General features: G+C 37.3%; 1 protein-coding gene across 2 annotated transcripts in view; it reads right to left on the reverse strand.

The window, feature by feature from the left end:
• Positions 1 to 1,656: 1,656 nt before the first annotated feature.
• Positions 1,657 to 21,736, reverse strand: part of GASK1B (golgi associated kinase 1B) — a 41,780-nt gene continuing 21,700 nt past the window's right edge. For both annotated transcript variants that reach the window (XM_060114557.1, XM_060114560.1), the window contains exons 4-5: positions 7,308 to 7,534; positions 1,657 to 4,283 (exon numbers count right to left, since the gene is read on the reverse strand). In XM_060114557.1, coding sequence (XP_059970540.1) covers positions 4,076 to 4,283; positions 7,308 to 7,534 — 435 coding nt within the window. In that variant the 3' untranslated portion in view covers positions 1,657 to 4,075. The remainder of the gene's footprint in view (positions 4,284 to 7,307; positions 7,535 to 21,736) is intronic.

The following is a 21,736-nucleotide window of genomic DNA, read 5'->3' on the forward strand; positions in this document are numbered from 1 at the left end:
CTTTGTTTCTTTGTTTTGTTTTTAGCTCTTTGTCTCAAAAGCTTTAGAAATCTTGACAAGTGCTGCTAAGAAATACACATTACTTTTTTTTAGAAAGAAGATGCATAGAGATTTCTTAATGCGTGCAAAACTATGTATATTTTTATCAACAAATTAAATGCACTTTGGAAACATGAGTGTAAAAAGATACCTTTCTAAGGTAAAAAAAAGTGTTGAACTAATTTAACCATATGAAACGCTGATGTAAGAAAGGATTTCTGTGACTTCATTCACATACCATGTGAATTTTTAGGCTACAAAACAAAGTCTGCCAGTAAATCGTCTGAGTCAGACCTTTCAATAGATGATCAAGTAATAATTTTTAATAAATTAAAGGATTAAATGAAAATAAGCTGTTGATCAAATGGTAGCATTCAGTTCTTAAAATTATGTTTATTATGTTTTGAAAGTTGTTAAAGTTTCAAAATTTTTAAATCATGACTCTCAAGAGAATACAATTATTTGGCTCTGCAGTCAAAAATTTATTAAAGCAAAACTTTCAAAAAGGTAGAACTGCAACTCCTATGCAAATGTAAAATGAACATATGTCAAAGATTTTATTCAAATAATTAACTAACAAGGGAACAAGTAAGATGGTAAAATCATTTCAAAGAGTATTTCAAAGCTAAATATTTACAGGCTATGTTAGGATAAGATTGTTGGACTAGATATAAAAACTGGTTAATGTCCAACAGGGTAATAAACTGTAAAACCATTAGGGTTGTCTCTTCTACCAGACAGAAATTATTTGCATCTCCCTGGGATAAAAATTGACAAGTTAACCTCTGCTTTAGAGCACTGTTAAATAGTCCATTCAATAAACAATCAAGCCCAACCTTGCACTGAAAGAACACTTCTGGCTATTTCCAAGTGTCCAGAAACTTCTCTGACAAGTCGAATCATCTTTCATTCATGAAAGTTGTTAATTCTTAATGACACTATTTAGTTTTTAGAGAAAGGTCTTCATCATCTTTATTTGACCCACGTACAATTCCCATATCATATTTTCAGACTAGTGTCCTAAATGGGTATTATTTGTTCTGTGCTAAGATAAACATTAGAATTTCATAAGACAGTGTGTAGATGAATCTACAACTAGGTTATTATAGTCATGAGCTGTAATCTAATGTATATTTAAAAGTACAATGGTATAAACAGGCTATTACACAAGTTCAGGGATTATAAATATTTTGAGCATAAGTCTAAAACATTTTTTATTTCAATAAGCTCCCAAGGTGCCTAATAAGCTTAATAAATATGAATACTATGAAGAAAACTTTAAACATAATGGTAAGACTCACCCAAAGCAAAGTAAACCCCAAATTAGTGTTTTCTTCTAGTTTATGATACCTGTTAACTAATTTGCATACCACGTAAAACAGTGCTAAATGTACACCAAGAGAAGGCATGAAATCACTGTTAATGATATCAAATACATGCATACACAAACACAATCCAGTATAATTTTTGACTATTCAATTTTTTCTTTTATCATGGATGAAGGTAGCAAACATTCTCCTAGACTTCACTTCTGAAAAGCAACCCATCTACAGAAAAACAAAAGCAAAACAAAACAACAACAACAAAAAAACACCTATAAAATAAAAAGCACACATCTTTAATTTCTAATATTTTTTATTATACATTTTTTAGATATTTATTTTCATAATATCAGCTTAAAAATAATCACATAAGAATAAGCTTTTGTATGTCTGCCCAGGTAAATTGCTCTATTTTAAATTTCTCAAGTTACAAATAAACCCCATAATGTGCTATGTGAACCAAACCACAGCATAATGAGTATACCTGAAAGGCACAGAGTATTCCCTTAGTTTCAGTAAGAGCAGAGTATTACTTATTAGAATGAAAAGCCTGGCCTTCAGTCATCCATTATTCAAAAATAATACAGCATGAATTATTCACTGATTCCAAAACAAAATACACTGTGGAAAAGCAAAGGTGACTAAAATAAACATGTGTTCCTGGACCTTACAATAAGACCCACTAGTGGGAAGGCCAAGCTACCCCGAAATGGTGTAGCTTGAGATGCAAAATTAAAGCCGCTTCTGAGGAACATGGAATTCCCAGCATCAATTTCACAAATATGCATAAGATGGTATATTCCATAAAAAGCATTTTAAAATGCAAATATGCCACATGGATAAGACAAGGTATAAGACAACTTAACAAAGAGTTATTTTAAAGTAGAGTCTGGATCTCCAGACTTCTGTTAGGTCAATTTTTCATTAATGTGCTGATTACTGAGACATAAAGTGATCTTAAAAAGCCCAAATACAGCAGGTAGAAGTGGAGACTCATGAGGGTCCAAGCATACACTGAATGTCTACGACCAGGGGAGGCACTCAGGGCTACAGAGGGGACAGTGAAGAGAAGATCGTCTGAAGACCAGCTCTCCAAGGGTCAGCCAGCAAGGGAAGGTACTGAGAATAGGGCTTGAATGCAACCCTAGAAAAGTTATAATTAGATGATTGAATGATTCCTTTTCCCTTGGTCTGTCTTCTCTTGTGTTCAACATGCTATTTTGACATTCTGCCCCATTCATTGGTGTAAATTATAATCTATAGATATGTTAGCCTTTATCAAAATGTCTTCAATAGTTCTAATTTACAGTGATATTGAGTGACCCTCGATCAGAACACAGAAAATGGAGTGCACTTTAGGAATAACATGCAGAACTGAGAAAACAGAGGATAGAATGCATTATAAACATTCTTAAATTGTATTTTTAAACTGAAAGAAGAAGTCAGTAGAGTAGCTTCTTACTAAGGGATGGGGGGAGGGTAATAGTGATTTGTTCAGGATTTGAAATCTCTATGTGACCATCTATCAAACACCATTATGTGGACACCTTCAAGGACATGAAGACTCAACACAGGAATACTATGTCTTCACATCCTTCTACCTCATTAAAAAGTGGGTAGAGTTCGGAGAGAATTATTTGAGCCTAAATAATTTTGGCTGTTTCAGTTCTAGTCATGTGCTTTCATTGAGGAGAATTGATCAGCGTGGGGTTTTAATTGATGTTGTTCATATTTTTCATATTAGAATAAGCCAAACAATATGTTTAAACACATTCAGTATCCGGTCCTATGGTCAATATCTGGACAATATCAATTAATTCGGTTTAAATATAATTACCCAGAACAAATTAAAAGAAACCCACTGTTATTAATGAAATATACAGAAATTATAGTATATCCTTGGTAAAGATGACAAAAAGTGTAAAAAGAGCATCCACTTAACAAAAAGATACTCTATAAGTATAGTTTCACATGTGTAAATACCTTATGACTGTTGAATGTCTAAGCCACTAGATGTAAGTTGGAGCAAAACTGGGAGAGCAAAACTACCTAATGTATAAATCTTCAGATATGGATGGTTTCTATACTGGCAACAAATACCTTTCTAAAAAGGAATGGAAAATGCAATTCTTGAGCTCAGGATCACAGAGCTGGCTGATCATTTATAGGTACAATAGAATATACACTGGGGGGTTTACAAGTAAACCACCATTTCTCCTAAGAATTACTGTAGACTCTGAGATTTCTGCAGATCATATGCCTCCATTTTCCAACATAGAGTTGCCTGTGGGTAGTGTTGAGACTGCTCCATGTTCTAACAATTAGCAACGGAAGGATGTCCAGAACTGTTCCCATCAGAGCAGCAAATTATTAAAGGAGTCACTACCTCTGATTCACACTGTCCTATTAACCAACACGACAGGTATTTTAACACGACTAGCTGGGATAATAATTGCAACCTTTCTGTGCTCAGATGTTGCGACTGACAGGTCATGGTGTTAAAGGGAAATGTACACCTTTTTTCGCAGTATAATTGTAAAAGCTTTTAGAGTCTGCTTATAGTGCTCAGGCTCATCATATATACTTGATTAAATTCATTTATTTTGTGTATTCATCGCTACTGCCTCATCCCTAAAAGGACTTGAGGTTTGTGTACTTGACCCCAAAACAAAAATGCATGAATATATGTAGACCTCTGGCCACAAGACCTTTTGCTACTCATTCATAGGTAACACTTTGGCCCCATGTGCATTGATGTAGGTGAGCAGGATTTTGGCTCTCTGTTCAACTACATCGATAAGCTTCTCAATTCCTTGTCTACCTCCCTGACTCTCCCAGAAAACTTTATCAAGAAACAGAGACTGAAGGAGTTTCTGCCGTAAGTGCTGGCTCTTCAAAACAGAAACTGCAGATTCAGGGAACCTAAAACGAGAAAATGATATTTCATTCTTCGTAATTGCTTGGAAATATTATGCCTTACCCAATGGCTCTGTCCTTCATTAATCTGGCAGAAATCACACTATCAGATAATACCCTGAGAATCAAAACATTTTTTGTCACTGTCAAGCTGACACATCTCTTAATAATTACATACTAGAAGAATAGGTTTCAAGGGAACTTCATTTTCTATACCATTGAGAAATTGACATAAATACCAATGTCTAACTTAAGGTTATAATATGTAGGCAAAGAGAGGCATGGAATTAGAATGGATTCTGATAACCTGGAAAAATACTTTGCTCAATCTTAAGCTCCACTGCACCCATAGAAACCACTTTAATCAGTCAAGTAGAATCGTAACCTTATAAGTGTCAACATGGGGTTTTATGCAAGGAAATATGAGAAGAAAAACGCTGACAATTTCAGTAAAGTACTCTTCTAGAGGAGAAGATGCATGACTGAATTTAATGAGAAATAATCCAAAATGTATGTAGTAAAAAGAAAGAAATCATTCCAAAATGCCCAATTAAATAAAGAACTGCCCTTGGTTCAGATAATACTTCAGGATTTCTAAGAATCTGGGAACATTCTATTAAACCGGAATACTAAATTGTTTTCAAATAAATTTAGCAAAACTCAAGTTTGAGACCCAGGGCATTCCACAATGAAGCATCTCTCTGGAAAACCTGAGGTCAATTTAAAAGGATCCTTGCTGAATTATCTAAAGAGAGTGCATTGCGATTTCCGCTCTTCATTTAGGAAGAATAAAGCCAGGGGTCTAGCATATACATTATCTGAAGGACTTAGTAAAATTTCTGGTTCAAAATTACCTGCAATGTTTTGCTGCATCTCCAATTTGGCCTCTCTCCAAGCTTTCATTAAAATGCTGATGAAAGCACAGTACAAATATTGGGGTGTAACAGTAAACTTAGTTGTTCCTTAAAAACTAAAACAGAACATATAAAAACTAAAACAGAGTCCGTGAGCCATAGCCACTGAGCCTGCGCATCCGGAGCCTGTGCTCTGCAACGGGAGAAGCCACAACAGTGAGAGGCCCTCATACAGAAAAAAAAAAAAAAAAAAACTAAAACAGAACATATACTTGTTTCAAGAGTACAGTCTGCCAGGAGTTTCAGGTCTCTAAGCACCTTCTCCAAAAGTCAGTGGAGCAAGCTGTGGGAGCAGGAATACAGCAATCCACGTGTTCCAGCATTTCTGATGCTGCAGAGAGACCAAAGGCCACAGAGCTGGACATGCTTAAAGGATGCTAATCAGATGCTCTGAGCTCCCCAAAGACATGTCCTATATAATTGAGTGACCATAGTACTAATTAAGTAAGAATTTTTCCTCTATGAAGTACTAATAATCCATGATTTATAAATTCTATGGCCCTTGAACTAATTTAGCTGTGGCAGAATGTACAAGATGAAACTGCTAAAACCATGGATCCCTTTAGCGACTAATCCTTTACATAAAGGAAAATCAAAAAAAATTACCTGACTTTGCATTACACTGATTAATAGAAATATTCTATGCATAAATCTGGGTTAGCAAAGTCTTCAGTTTTGCTGTTGAATGGGTAAATTACATATTCAAAGAAGATTTAACTTTAAACTCGTTACTCCTCATAATGCATTTAAGGTTAAATCCTCCTTGAAAGCATAAATAAAACGTTATTCATATTTTTATGAATGTATAGGATAGATGGATTCTCCAGGCATACACTTAATTCTAAGAGGAAATGCAGGGATTTAAAGAAGACCCCATAATACCAGCTCACTAAGTGATGCCTCCGGTATGTAAACTTTCCTACACATAAAATTTCCTGAGCTTAGACACTTAGAAGAGAGAATCTAAGAGAATCCACATATTCTACCTTCAATCCACAAAGAGATGCAAAGAATGAGTATTAACAGGAAAAGACACAACAAAAACTCATGAAAGTGGGGCTCCTGAAACTCTCATTGTCTCTAGTGTCAAAAGACCATAAAATCCACATTACCTAATTCATGGAGCTAGGAAGAATTGTTGAAATATGCTTCAGAGTTTTATTAACAACAGAAATAGGAACAGCAGAAACACCAAGAGTCACTGCAGAAAAATTACTGGAGTTGGACTTGGAAGACCTGCCTTCTACCCTCAATTTTAGGCTCACTCATGTGTCCCCAGCAGTCACTCAGTTTCACAAAAGGCTGGTTGACTGTTTCACTAAAGCACCCTTCTATCTTCAAGTTCAGACACACACCCCAGTTTCTTACTGACCCTGATTTCTCACTAAGATACAAAGACTATGAAGTGTGCTTATTGGGGGGAGCACTGAAATGTAGCCTCAACTTCCATGGTTGGGGGTGAATAGCTCAGACTCTGCAGTGAGATTCCTGTCACTATGGAGTGTCTTAGTTTCCTATATTTCCAAATACTTCTTGAGTGTAAGCTCAAGATACTTTCCCCCATAATCTATATCAATGGAAGGATTTTCAAATGCTCAGAAACCCTCCTACTTGAATTAAACAGCCATTATCCTGACTACCATGTCTTACTCAGCTGACTGGCTCTGACTTCCCATGCGCTGATCAAAGTCACTGAGTTTATTCTGCCTTTGGACAACCTGCCTTGTCAATATCAGCTCGTCTGTTAGTTCCCCGGTCCTGTGCCCTGGTAATGGATCCCTGTCACCTGCTCACCCCTGCTCTGCTGCTTCCTATTCCACAGACCTCCACATGACTCCAACCTCACCCACATGGATTTTCACAGTGACGGTCAAGCAACATGATGGAGGTGAAACATAACAGGACCTTTGTAGGTTGCACAGGTCAGTGACGGTAAAACCTGGCGGCACCCTAATTCTGTTCCCCTTGGGTTTGGTTCCCTTCTCTGGGCTTCCATCCCCAGATTCTCTTTAAGGGCTAAATTGATCAGACACAGGATGTGAGTCTTCTCCAGACCTTACTACTTATTCAAGAGAAATGTAATGTCCTGCAGAGGTTACTACATCAAGAAACTTACTCTTTGATGCCTTCTAACAGTTTGAAGTTCAAGTTATCTTCACTTCTGTCAAAGAAACCCTTGTTGTCTATAAAGACCAAGTGCCTTGGGTCCTGCTTTCGCTGGACAATGTGGGCTAGAGCCACGGCATCCTGGTTGTCACACTTTGGCCTCCGTCCACTCTGTACACAGGCATCTTCCTTACGAGGTCGGAACCCACAGCAATTTGTATCTAAGCGATTATAAATCTGAAAAGGGAAAACAAAAACAAACCCAAGATGCTGAGTAAAAACAAAACTTAGGAAAGTCAGAAGATTTCCAAAGAATGAGTGCTTTCTAAATAGCTTGACTTGCCAGAATCTAACTGGGGCCAGGCTCATTTAATTAAAGGCAACACTTAAAGTCCAAGGGTCATATCCTTCTGACTCAGCGATGGGTCTAAGCATTGCCAGATCTGCTAACAGCTCCAAAGGCAGATCATCCAAGCTAAGCATCTCCACCCTTAATATTCAGACTTCCCACTGACATCATACACCGATGCATGGCCAGAAGAATCTCTGCTCTGATGCTACTCGGGACAGAAGAGAGAAACGATTGTACTTTGACACATCCAGAGAACCTGAGTTATCTCAGAGGCTCTAAAAGTTTACTGCACCCACTAACCTCTCTGGATTTCAGTATTGCAGTGAAATAACAGAGAAGAAATCTATTGAAAAGATGTGCGATCCAGTAATGATAGCAAGGAACACTCTATGTATGGAGCCCACAATTAGATTTTAAATAAGTAAGCAGAATGAGCAGAACAGTTGGGCCTATTTGTGTTTATTGTGGGTAATAGGGCTACTACCCTCTAGAAGAGGGCAAACAGGTTAACTAGGAAAGGGAGAATTGGGTTATTTCCATTTCTTTTGGGCAAGGGAAGAAATAATATTTATTAATCAGGGTAAAGAAAAGCCTAGGCTCAGGAGTTAGATAAATTTAAACTCAAGTCTCTTCTCTCACACTTTTCAGCTCCGCGACCTTGTATAGATCTCTTTACGTTACTGACTCTCAGTTTAATTATCTGCATAATGGGAATGAAACTATTCACCTTGCGCATTTAGTGGGAAGATTAATGAAAGTGTCTGGATACACACCAGCCCTGACCCAGGCATCTAGAAGATACTCCAAAAAAAAAGAAAACTGTCATTGCTATTGTTGAGACACAACTCACACACTATATGAAGTGATTTACCTCAGAACAAGCTTCCAAGGCAAAAGGTAATTTCTCCATTTCAGTGAAGGAAAACTGAGCCTCACAGAAGTTAAATAATCTGCTCTGCTACTTAAATATTAGTAAGTAGCAAATTTAAGATTCAGACACAGTTGTGTTTGTCTTCAAAATGCCATGATTTTCGCCCAATACGTCACATTGAATAGTTTAAGGCTAGTCGAAGATTGTACATACGCTCAACATTCAAAAGATGGCTCAACACAGAGTGTCATTTTTATTCTTTTGTCACTAAACTCCCATCCTTTCTCTTCTTCCTGGGTTTTTGCAGATCCTGTGGGGCTGTGGCCACTTGCTAAGGAACAGATGCAGAAAGAGTAGTACCAAAATTGAGCCTACTTTGAAACAACTCTTCATTCATTCATGCAACAGATGTTTATGTAACATCTTCTACGCCCTAGCAGTGGGCCAGGCACCAAGGCAAATGTCACCCATGGCCAGCACCCCTCCACCAGCACTACTTCCTGAGGAAAATGAAGTGGTTTAATCTTGTCTCACTACCACAGCAAACTTTGAGAACTGGACAAAGTACCCTCCTCTCTGTTTTCTGCAGGTAAGTAGACTTGGTATCAAATAGCACACTTTGGGAAGCAGGAATTATAAGAGAAGTTAGCATAGGCCAATTTTCTATGAGGTTTATATAAAAGCAGTTACATGGGATGGGGTGGCCCATGAACCACGAGCACCTGCACAGTTCAGAGGATACATTGCTGGTTGAGAAAGAGTCTATAGATCAGGAAGGGCTCTGGCAGAGCTGGCTCCAGGCAGCCAATCCATAGGGTTATGAACCTAACCAGTGGTTTATCCAAAAATGTCACATCGGCTGACTCCAGGGCATGATGAGTTCCCAGGGCTGGTTCAAAGTTTCCCAAAGGTGGGCAAGAATGCCCAACCACATGACTGCAGGTTAAATGAAAAAAGTATAAGTTGGAAACTATTAGAAAAATGTACTGAGCACTTTCTTCTCAATTTGGTTTATTTTATGTAGCAACCTGACTGCCTTTGAATATAAGAGAAACCAAACGATATAGAGAGATTGTATGTGCTCACCAGTTTTTAAGTTACCATAGGGGGGTCAGGGGGAATGTAAAATTAACTCTTCTGGAGGCTGCTTCTCACCCGATGTCGCCCCTTTTTGGGGTGGGGTTTTAAAACTTTGCTTATTGAACTCGAGAGGATTTTTGAGAGTGGGCTGACTAATTTTGAGGGCTTGTCTATAAAAATATATTGCCAGTCACTTTCCAATGTCTCTTTTTGATATACATTAGCTAATAATTCTCAAAGAATCCTTTACACTTTTCCCATCATCTTCATATGTTTTTATCCAATTATAATGACATTATATACAGGGGGGAAAACTTAATCCTCTTTCATTTTGGCTACAAAATCAAGGTGTGTTGTGTTAGATATGTGTGTTTAGAATAGAACTTAAATTTTAACAACAGATCTACCAGCAAGTTCTTAAATGGTGCTCTGAACCCTAAGCTCTTTCTTCATTTTTTATTTCTAGTAGCAGGAAAGGACCAAGACATATAGCAGTATTTCTGTTGTTTCTCCAACAAGGACATGAGTATCATATATGCTACTGCTAAATAATAAGCACTTTAATGTTCAGGCCTAAATTTAGTACTTCTGTAAATATTATACTTTTCTATTTTTAAACTAAAAGAAAGCATTAAAAGTTAGAAGTGGGATAGACCGACTTAGGGCATCTTTTTACTATCTTCTAACATTGGACTGTTTCAAACAGTGCACTTTTAAAGTGTTTTGTCTGATCTCATTTTGAATCACTCAACAGTCTGTGATGATTTCACCACTTCCCTGTCAGACTGTTGTGCCCTTCAAGTCTCACAGACCTTGTTATTGAAAGTGGGTGTGTGCGTTCAGCTTAACTTCTCTTCCAAAAATGTTTCTCATTCCTTTTATTCAGATCTATGCATGTACCTGGTGGGTATGTTAACACATGTTGAGTGTGTGTGGTGTGTGTGTGTGTGTGTACACCTACAGATAGAAAATCAGACTGCAATGCTTTAAATACTCTGAGTTTTACTTTGTTTTTCTTAGCATCCAACTATAGTAAATTATGTCTTTGTATTAATAACCTTGTCTAGCAAGGGCTCAAGCAGCTCTTAAATCTTGTTCCTAGCTCTTCCCAGAATTCTGTTTATAGTCTCCCTTTCAAATTGACATTCAATATACCTAAAATAATTTGACCACAAAACCATAATCCACTCCCTTAAATTCAACACCATTTTGCTTGGCATTTAATTTAGTTATATATTGAATATATTTCCACTTACACTGAGGAGAGTTTACCCACTTTTTAAGGCCCAATAAAGCACATCCTAGACATCTATATATCCATAAATATGGTTTTAATATATGTACTTGTTTAGTCCACACATTAAAACAATCATTTCATTTAAGTGTCGCATGATCAAGCACCATAGTTACCATCTACATGTCTATGTTCTTAGATAATAATCCTACAAAGAAGCCTATTTGGGGGTAAATCTTGTCAGTTAAGCAGTTAGGTGTTGATCACCATTACTGCAACTTGTTCAAATTCGCATCTTCTTACTCTTTAAAACAAGGAAAATCTTTTGCAAAATTGATCTTCTGAATCTGAAGACTCCTGCCAATGATGATTTTCTATAAAATTACTCTTTCCTCCTTTAGGAAAATATATCTTTTCAAAGTTTACCGAACTAAAATTATACTCAGAAAATTCAGGTGTTCCTGCCAAATATTTTGTTGATGGGGATATTTTTAGATATCTTGCCTTCTTCTCAAGTTTCTTTTTTAAATCCCATTTTCCTTTTGGTAGTGTGAGTTTTGTCTGTAAGAAAAAGTATCATAAGAATGACTCAAGTTATGTACCCAGATCCCAAACCAGGATGCCTCAGCTGCCCTGACTAGCTCTCTAAGGCCCAGTAGAAATATGCAGAAATCCAATCAATCACTCTCCATACTTCTGCACCCCACCCTTTCTACCTGTGTCTTCAAAAAGTGGATCTGTGGGAGTTTCTTATCTCTTTTTCCTCAGAGCAAAGCAATTAAATGATTAATTTTATTGCCTGAACAAAGGCAATAAAAATATTCTAAACATGCTGCTAATATTAATAATGAAAAACATAATAGCAGTCATTTACTGAGTGTTTGGTATGTGCCAGGAATTGTGCACTTAATTCTTTACATGGATTATTCGATCTTTACATGGAGATTCGATCTCCCGATAGCATCCACTTTGCATTTGACTATTTACAAAGCTCCTCCAAAACATTGTCTTCTTTGGGAAGACTCAAGTAAACAAAATGATTCTGGCAGAGTAAGATGTGGGTCTTTTTAGAACAGCATCCAGTGAATTGAGTGGGAAAGATGGGCAGGGAGCAAAGAGCAGCGCTGCCTGTGCTCCTCGTTTGCTCCTGGTTGGCGTCTTTACATGGTTCAGTTTCACTAACTGTGGACCACGGAGTCTCACAGCTCACGGGGAGTCCATGGAACACCCTGCATGCAAGAGGCATTTGAAAAACAACACACACATGTGACAGAAATAACAATAGCATTGTAATTTGCAGTTTTTTGGAAGATTCCTTTGAATTCCAGTGATCTCACTTGACACCTCATTTGTTTTTAGAAAATCCATGGAGAGAAAACTGTCAGTACTTACTTTATCTCAAACAGGCAAAAAAAAACAGTGAGAATTGTCAGCCCCACCCTAGGAAGAGAAACACAAGCATATGGACTTCCTTACTTGTCAGCTAATAACTCACGTTGGAAAATCCTTGTACTTGGATTTGTCTTGATGTCAGTCAATGCACTGTTGCCATGTTATCAGTGGAACCAGATTTGGATCCCTGTGGTCTAGTGGGTGTGTGGATCTCTACTAGATCACAGAGAAGGGCAACCTCAGACAAGCAGCCCGGCCCCTATGGTACTTGTGATCACAGACCTAGGCCCATACCTTGGGAGCTCAACAAAGCAAAAGCAAAAGCAGCCTTCTCACCAGTCTGCACCTGTATAGCTAGGGAACTCTCACCTCATGAAATAATAGGTTTCATTTTTCTTCTGTGCTACCATGGCAGCAGGTAGCCTGTTAAATGAGTATGCATGCATCTGACCAGCAGAGTAGCTGGTGAACGATGAGAAAAGTAAAAATCGTTTGCGGTACATATATCTAACTACGGGCATCAGTTCCCCTGTGCCTCGGCCTCTGTAAACAGCAGTCATGGCTCTACACCATGACTTAAAAATAACTTAAAATAACTATCAGTGTATACCAATTTTATGCAGACTCTCCAGTTTCTGTCCCATTACTGAATCATAAGTAAAGACTAACAGTGTCTTTTTATATATAAGTAAAACTATTTTTAATGCTACAATACATTTGGATCTATTTCTACAGATGCAATATTTGAATTCATGTACCTCTGAATAAATACCAGAAGTCAAACATCATTCTGCCACAGAAAGACTCTGGAAAGAGTCACTTGTCACCAGGCAAGTGACAATCTATTTTTAGAGAAAGAAAATTCACGTTCTGTAATTTGCACAAGCAGAGCTTCATGAAAATAGCCTGTCCAAGCCACACCCACCTTCTTGTAAAGACTTACAAAGAGCACTTGGACTAAGAAAAACAGTAAATATTTTATGAAATTCTGATTTATAGAATGGATTCATATGAAGCAAATATTTAAAACAGCAATAAAATAACCTTAATATAAGTACACATTCTTAAAAATACTTTCTTTCAATGAAATGAAACAGCATTTTTAATGATTTAACATTAAACAGGGTTGCCAATAATTTTTAAATGATGTACATTTACATCTCAGAGAACAGTTTATTCAAAGCTTTTCCCTTGCTTGACTTGATGTGTATTCATTTTTAGCATTCTTATGGAATTGCTATCTGTTTTATTTTCCTCTATTATGTAGTATTTTATTATAAGGATAGTGACAAAAATGAATAAAGATAAACTAAATGACTATACTAAAACACAATTCTGATTATGGTGACAAAGATTCTTTGCTTGACAAAAGTCAGGCTCCTGAACTTTCTCCTAGGCTTTTCACGCACTTCCTTATAAAATCAAGTTTCAGCAAGAACCCTGCAAAGTCAGTTTAACCAGAAGCCCTCACCCTTACAGCTACCTTATCATGTTCAATACCTAACCTGGGTCCTCAGCTTCCACCATCCCAAAGGTGCTGTCTGAGTACCTGTCTTTAGCAAGAATCTGGTTAGGCCACTTTACCTGGAACTCCCCTTCCCCCGGATGTTTGCTCTTAGCCATTTTTCACCCCATGACCCCTACTCTGCCCCCTGGCTATAAGTTCCCACCTGCACTGCTGTATTCTGGGTTCAGCCCCATCTCTCTCCCCACTGTACTATCCCACTGCAGTGCGGGATTGCAATGGTCCTGAACAAAGGCTGATTTACCATCTTTAACAAGCACCATGGAATAGTTTTTCTTTAACAATGATTAACACAACCTAATGTAACATACCCCAAAGTTATTGAAACTTATTTTTTATGGAAATCAGCTCTCTTTATAAGAAAGATAGACTGATTATTTTCTGGTTCTTTAAAAATAAATGCTGCTTGAGAGTAGAATGTAGATTGCCAGGGGCTGGGGAGTCGGGAAGATGGAAGATGCTGGTCAAAGAGAACAAACTTTCAGTTAGAAGATGAATAAGTTCTTAGGATCAGACTATATTTAATAATACTGTATTGTACACTTAAAATTTGCTAACAGAGTAGATCTTACACATTCTCACCACACACACACACACACACACACACACACACACACACGGTAACTTTGTGAGGTGATGGAGGTGTTAATTAGCTTGACTGTAGTAAAGATTTCACAACGTATATGTAAATCAAATCACCCCATTGTACACTTATGTATATGCATTATATTTGTCAATTATAACTCAAAAAAAACTAGAAGGGAAAAAAAGAGAAAATAAATAAACAAATTCTGCTTTACTAAATTAGACTTTAAAAAAAAAGATTATTTTTACACATATGTATAGAATTTCCTGTTTGAAAATGTATTTGTTTCTGTGCTCCCTGGATTGGCAAATAGCTATAAAGTAAAGCCGTTTATGTAGCTTAGATATGAAATCCCAGGATACTGCAACAGCATTTTATATCATGCAGTTACTAATTATCAAAATAAACCAAAAGGTTAGGTATCACATTACAAATAAAGAAAAGGCTCAGAGAGGCTAAGTAACCTGTCCAAGGTGACACAGCTAGAGAATGATGTGGATTTCTACTAACTTCTGCCTTTTCCACACTGCCTCCCATCATGGAGAAGACAAGATTCCTGCTTTCACAGAGATTCCAATCGAATGCCTCTAGGTATGATTCACTGTGTATCTTCCACATCAACCAACACCATGATTTGCACAATGAAAATACTCAATAAATGTCTGTTGGAAAAAATGAAGGAATGAACACCAGTTCCTACTGAAATCTGTCTAATGCAGATAGCTAATTACTAAAAGACCTCTAATCAGGCCAGATCTCCATGTTTTCCTGATCCAGTATCTTGTAAAAAGCTCAGAGTGTTAAAATCAAAATCAAAGAATCTTAGAATTACAGAAAGGTCATAACGCTGAAGTTACCAGACTCTATACAGGCAAAAGTGAGTTTATTTCAGAAAAGTTACCCTAGATCCATAGTTCTCAAACTTTTTTATTTCAGAACCTTTTGGCACTCTTAAAAGTATTGAAGCCCCCCAAAATCCTCCTTTATGTGGGTTATTTATCATATAGAAATTAAAACTGAACAATATTGAATAGTTACATATTAACTCATTTAAAAATAACACTGATACACCAATTACATATTAACATAACATATTTTTACAAGAAATTGCTGTATCTCTAAAAAAATAATAAGAGAATTGGAATTGTTCTTGCAAGTTAAAATGGTGTTAACAGAAAAAACAGCAATGAGTTGAGCTCCTGATTCAAACAATTGTATAAGCAGTTTTCCTCAAGAAAACCACTGCACTGTGGGAAGCAATAGAAGTGTTTTATATACACTTTCCACTTGCTCACCCAAAATATTAAAAAGATGTACACTTACAGGTAGAGACTTAAGAACGTTAACAGTTTTTAATTACTTCATCAAGGACTTTCTTAAGCGCATCAGGCATTCATTCCACGTGTCTTTTCACAGGGGTCCATTGGCCACGAAAGGAGAACAACTCTTGGTACAGTCTGGTGCCAGCTTCGATTCATCCCAAGGCACCAACAGATTCACCCATGATTGCAAATTTTGTAAATATTGTTTAAAAAAAAAAAAAAAAGCAAAAACTCTGAGTTTTGTGACCTCACAGACCCCCCTGAAAGGGCCACAGAAAAGCCATCACCCCAAACATTCCCATTCAATATGACCACAATCAGTAACAAATGTGAAAAGTCCCATTTATCTTTAGTTATCTGTGTCCATAAACATTTTGAATATGGTTGGGAAGAGCCTGGCACTAATAGAATGCTTATGGACCAGCTCTCCCTTAAACCTCTCTGAGTCTACTTCCTTGGGCAAAACAAACCATGAATCTTTTAAAAATAATTACATACAAAAAATATATATATTGAGCCAGATAAATAGTTGCTTGCCCTCTCATTGTTGATATGGCAATACTGTTGGTTTGCTTTTTCCACTGTTTCCTTATTTACCTCCTGGCAGATTTATCTAGATTCAATGCTTAGACCTCCTGTTTTTCTGGAAAACAGCAGTCAAGGATGGTTTCAAACTGTCTGTGTTTCCATGGCATAGGATCAGTGGCGAAGCCAATCCCAAAAGCTAGCTCAAACAGTGCATTAAACAATCTTTGAGTCTCAAAAGATTATTTATGGAATCACACAGGCTTCCTCTAATCCCTGATCTCTCCAGCCCAGCTATGGATACAACAAGATTTAGGATTGATGTGTACTGACCATGCATTAATCAATTTCAGCACAGCCTAAAAATTCCATGGCAAGGGTTGAAATAAGCAAAAATGACCTGTAATTGAGGAAAATAGACTGTGCTTTGATTAACAATTACATTAGAATTGACCCAGAAATGCTCAGTTGGTTGTCACTTGGCAATATGAAGTTTATGAATATAATGTATTTGACCAGACATTTCTCCTTTGATTCCGACAGATACAAGAGCAAAGACCTATGTCAACCAGCCCACATTTTACACAAATGAGGCTTTAGCATAATCCATGCCAGAAAGCTCTGAGAATAAATGCTAGACAGTAGGTGGAAAGGATACATAAAATTCTAAAGGCTTTGAAGTTGGAAGCAGACGTCTGAGCAACTCTGTGCTTCTTCCCAGGAAGGAGATGCTTTGAGACACAGAGAACCCTTAACAGGAAGTGGGCCAGGATCCAGAGAAATACCTTCCTGCTGTAGAGGCCACGTGGCCAGTAAGCTACACCTCTGTCACGGACTAGGGTTGGTGTGGCAGCTCTTTATCTTCAAAGTTGCATCCTTGAAAAATCAAATAAATAGCTTAAATTCTGTGGAGTGAAAATATGTGGTCTCTAAGACGTCTCCACCAGAGAAAATATGTCGAAGCCCAAAAGACAGACTGACAAAGGTCAGGGCCTTTGTATTTACTTTCTCCATCCTGTCATGTTCTTGTAGAGAATTTTTAGCAGCAGAAGTACATTCCGTGTAAGGGCCATAAAAAGTGAAACTATTTGCCTTTTGAAATAGTGTTGGTTTCCTAATCTCCACGAGGTTTTGAGATGGCCTAACTTCTTAGTGGGAGGGATGATCTAACAGGTCTATTTCTGCAGGAGGAGTCTTTACCAACTTCCTAGATGGAACTGGGTGTGTGAATCAACAAAGGGGCCATCTTTTCTGGGAAAGAATCACACTGAGAAATGAGAGAACAATAGTTCCCAGGCCTGGAGATGACATTGTGTCAGATTCAAGACACAAAATCTGAAATGATGCCTGAGGCCCACAGATTGGGTGGGAATTCTCTAGCTAGAACACAGAAATCCCTCAGTCCAAGTTTGTTGAATTTAATTGAACCCTGTAAGCAGTATCCTGTATGCTTATAATTCCTAGTTTTGTTTATAAAGTAAAATGAAAAGTACTAACATATGCTCATAGGAAAAATAGAACAGATGGTTGTAAAGCAAATTATTTAAATACAACACCTATGAAGCCAAACAAAGCCTTTCATATAATGTTAGAGTCCAAAAGCACTAATGTGGTATTTGTCGCATTAAGACTCCAATTCCAATCCTGGGGAAATTTCTTGGCTGCTGCCTTGCAGACCTATACTCTCCAGAATAGAAGCCCCTCTAATCTCCACCTCCCACCCCCCATTTCCAGCATCTTAAAGCTACAGACTGGCTGGACCCTGCCTCTCTCTAATTGTTAAAAGTAGGAGCAATTTTTAAAAGATGGCAATGACAAGTCACAGGAAAATGCATGTAGTCAACTGCATTTACAGAATGTAATTAAAAAACACATACACAGATATCCACTTATTATGTGTGTAAAATAATTTTTAAATTGGCTGAAAAGGTGTATACTAATCTCATGACAGTGACCAGCTCAGGGAGAAAGTGCAGGAAGGAACATGAAGACATGGTCGAAGGGAGCTTAACTGACTTTAATGTATTTCTATCTCTAAAGGAAATTCTTAAAGCAAATACGCACAGGAAGTTGACAGGATAATTCTGGAAGTTGGAAACATGATATTTGTTAGGTTCATTGCTGTTCTTTGGTATGTTTTATATGTCTTGATGAGGAGACCTCACGGAACAGAATCTGAGAATAAAATCCCAGCTAGCTTCTCAAATTCTGTCAGCTGAGGACCCTGCAGTTAACAAACACAGAAGAAGGTATTGTCTGCAATTCCCCCATCTATGCAAAAAATACCCTTCACCCCAACTTGACCGGGATGGTAAGTCCATGGAAACTGCCTTCCATGCCCTCATGGTTTCCTACAGCACCAAAGGCTACCATGGGCAGCTCTATGCTGTAGAAAATTCAAAGACAGACTTACATGGTCCCTACCACTAAAGGCTTGCAGTATTCAGAAATTCAGGAAATCATAGCTATATATACATATATATACTTACAGTAAATTCAGATTCTTACAAACAGGGTGGTTCTAGACAATAACGATGCTGATCTATTGACTACTTGCTCTCCGTCGGTGTCTTAGTCCCTTGAGCGGTTACCACAAATTTATAAACAACAAATATATATTTCTCATAGTTCGGGAGGCTGAAAGTCTGAGATCAGGGTGCCAGCGTGTTCGGGTTCTGGTGAGGGCCCTCTTCGGGGCTGCACACTGCCGACTCCTCACTGGGTCTCCCGTGACAGAAGGGACTGGGGGGCCCAGTTGGGCTTCTCTCCTAAAATCATCAATCCTATTCATGGGGCTCTGTCCTCAGCACCTCCTCAACTACCAAAGGCACCACCTCCTAACACTAACACCTTGGGGGTTCAGAATCACACAGAATTTGGAGAGGAACAAACATTCAGCCCTTGACAGCCAGATACCAGGACAAGTACTTCATGTGCAATAATTCGTGGTATTCTCAGAACAAATCTCCAAGAGAAGTAAAATCATTTTCGTTTTCATATAATAAAGAAATTAAAGCTCTGAGACATTATAAACTTGTCCAAGGTTACAGAGCTGTCTATTACAGAAGCTGAGATTCGAACCCAAGTCTGTTTTCTATAAATGCTATTCTATGCCATTTCTCTATGAATTTAGTGAACTGAAAACTTGTAGAATTTTTTTTTCATCTTTATTGGAGTATAGTTGCTTTACAATGTAGTGTTAGTTTCTGTAAACAACTCCCAAGTCACCTCTCTGTTGGTCCCTCTCTATGGAAATACCCTTTAATTTCCCATCAAATAAACAAAAAATATAAATACAGGGAGAACTTTATTAAATAGAAAAAAAATTAAATATTTTCCATTCAGTTGATTTTTCATTTTCTAAACATCTCATTATCTGCCTTTAACAAAACTTTACTTCTTTACTGCAAGTACGCTTTTATTTCTTTCACTTTTAACACTTTTTTCCCCCACATCTTTATTGGAGTATAATTGCATTACAATTTTGTATTAGTTTCTGCAGTATAAGAAAGTGAATCAGCTATACATATACATATATCCCCTTATCCCCTCCCTCTTGCTTCTCCCTCCCACCCTCCTTATCCCACCCCTCTAGGTGGTCACAAAGCACAAAGCTGATCTCCCTGCGCTATACAACAGCTTCCCACTAGCTATCCACTTTGCATTTGGTTCATTTGGCACTTTGGATTTAATATTTTGATATAACTAGGTAAGTTTTCTTTGATCAAAAAAAAACAATGCCCTGAGTAACTGTGACATCTTCAGACACACTGCTGCTAATTGAAAGGTTACAAAGTTGAATAAGGCAGGGACTTGCCCTTGAGAAATTCATAGCTTATTAAAGAAGACAGACTAGTCAAAAATAATTAAAACTTAATAGGCTAAAATCTAATTGTAAATTTGAAAATATTACACGGGAGTAGAAAAAAATGAAATGGTTTGGGAATAACTTATAATTTAATAAGTAAAAATAATGATAAAATATTTTACTTAATTCTTATATCGATATTTACCTCTACTATTATTTCTGGATGATCAATTTCTTAACTAATATGAAATGCTCACTGAACACCTCTTGTGGAACAGGCGTTATCCTAAATTCTTTATGTGTATAGAAGTACTGAATCCTCAAATAGCCCTCTATAAAAACAATATTATTATTCCTATTTTCAGATGAGGAAACCAAGGCAAAGAGAGGTTAAGTAGCTTCTCAATGTTCAAAAATTAGTTATTGGCAGTTGGAATTCAAACTTAGCAGGCTGGTTCCAGAATCTCAGTTTCTAACTGTTATACAGACTATATCTGAGGTCAAAAAGCAAGTTTTATACCTCCTAAATCTTCTTCTGTTATTTTATTTAATCTTTTGAAAGGAATTTGACCAAATCTTGGAAACTCAAATGCTCTCTAGAATACTACCCTTTGTCATCCTAATGGGGGAGAATTTTTATCCACTCAGTTCAGATACCCACGCTTCAAGAATAAAAGGTTACTTGTGCCTCTATCATATTTAACAGACCCAGTAAAATGCCATAGCCTTTGGGAATGTCGATTTGTTAACTGGGTGAAACAGAAAGAATGCTGTGTACAGAAAATTAACAACTGCGTTCTGTATTCCCTTGCCCTTGCTGTAGCATCAGAGCAAGTGATTTCAGTTTGCTTCAGGCATAACTTTTCTAAGACTGCTCACAAAATCCACCGAGTATAATCCAACATATTCCCAAACACCATTTAAATAAGGCATATATTTGACTTTAAAATAAAAATTTCAGTGTAATTGATGAGAAGCATTATTGTATAAAAAATAACTATTTATTATGGTATTCATGAAAAATGGCCTAAGCTTGTTCATTTATTCATTTATTTGCTCAGTAAACATTTTCAATAAACATCTCTCTATAAACATTGTATGATGCTAAATATAAGAGGCAAAAAATAAATAAAATAAGATCGTACAAAAAATGTAAAATATCTCTGGAGTAAAATCTATTAGAAAAGTCAAAAGAGGACTTCCCTGGTGGTGCAGTAGTTAAGAATCCACCTGCCAATGCAGGGGACACAGGTTCGAGCCCTGGTCCGGGAAGATCCCACATGCCGTGGAGCAACTAAGCCCACATGCCACAACTACTGAGCCTGCGCTCTAGAGCCCATGAGCCACAACTACTGAGCTCGCATGCCACAACTACTGAAGCCCGTGCACCTAGAGCCCATGCTCTGCAACAACAGAAGCCACTGCAATGAGAATCCCACGCACTGCAACGTAGAGTAGCCCCTGCTCACCACAACTAGAGGGAAGGCCTGTGCACAGCAACGAAGACCCAACGCGGCCAAAAATAAATAAATTTTTTAAAAAGTCAAAAGAAAAACAACAAAGTAAGAAAAATTATTTGAGACATTTAGGGTTGGATAATGGCTAACTTTCATCACATAAAAATGTTTTTATAAATCAATAAGAAAAAAGTTATGGAATGCAATAAAAACATTAATGATTTGAACAAGCAATTCACAGGAAAAAAAACACAAATAATAAATGTATGAAAATATGTTATCCTCAA

Source organism: Mesoplodon densirostris, chromosome 1 (genome assembly GCF_025265405.1).
Source record: "Mesoplodon densirostris isolate mMesDen1 chromosome 1, mMesDen1 primary haplotype, whole genome shotgun sequence".
Classification (NCBI taxonomy): Eukaryota; Metazoa; Chordata; class Mammalia; order Artiodactyla; family Ziphiidae; genus Mesoplodon; species Mesoplodon densirostris.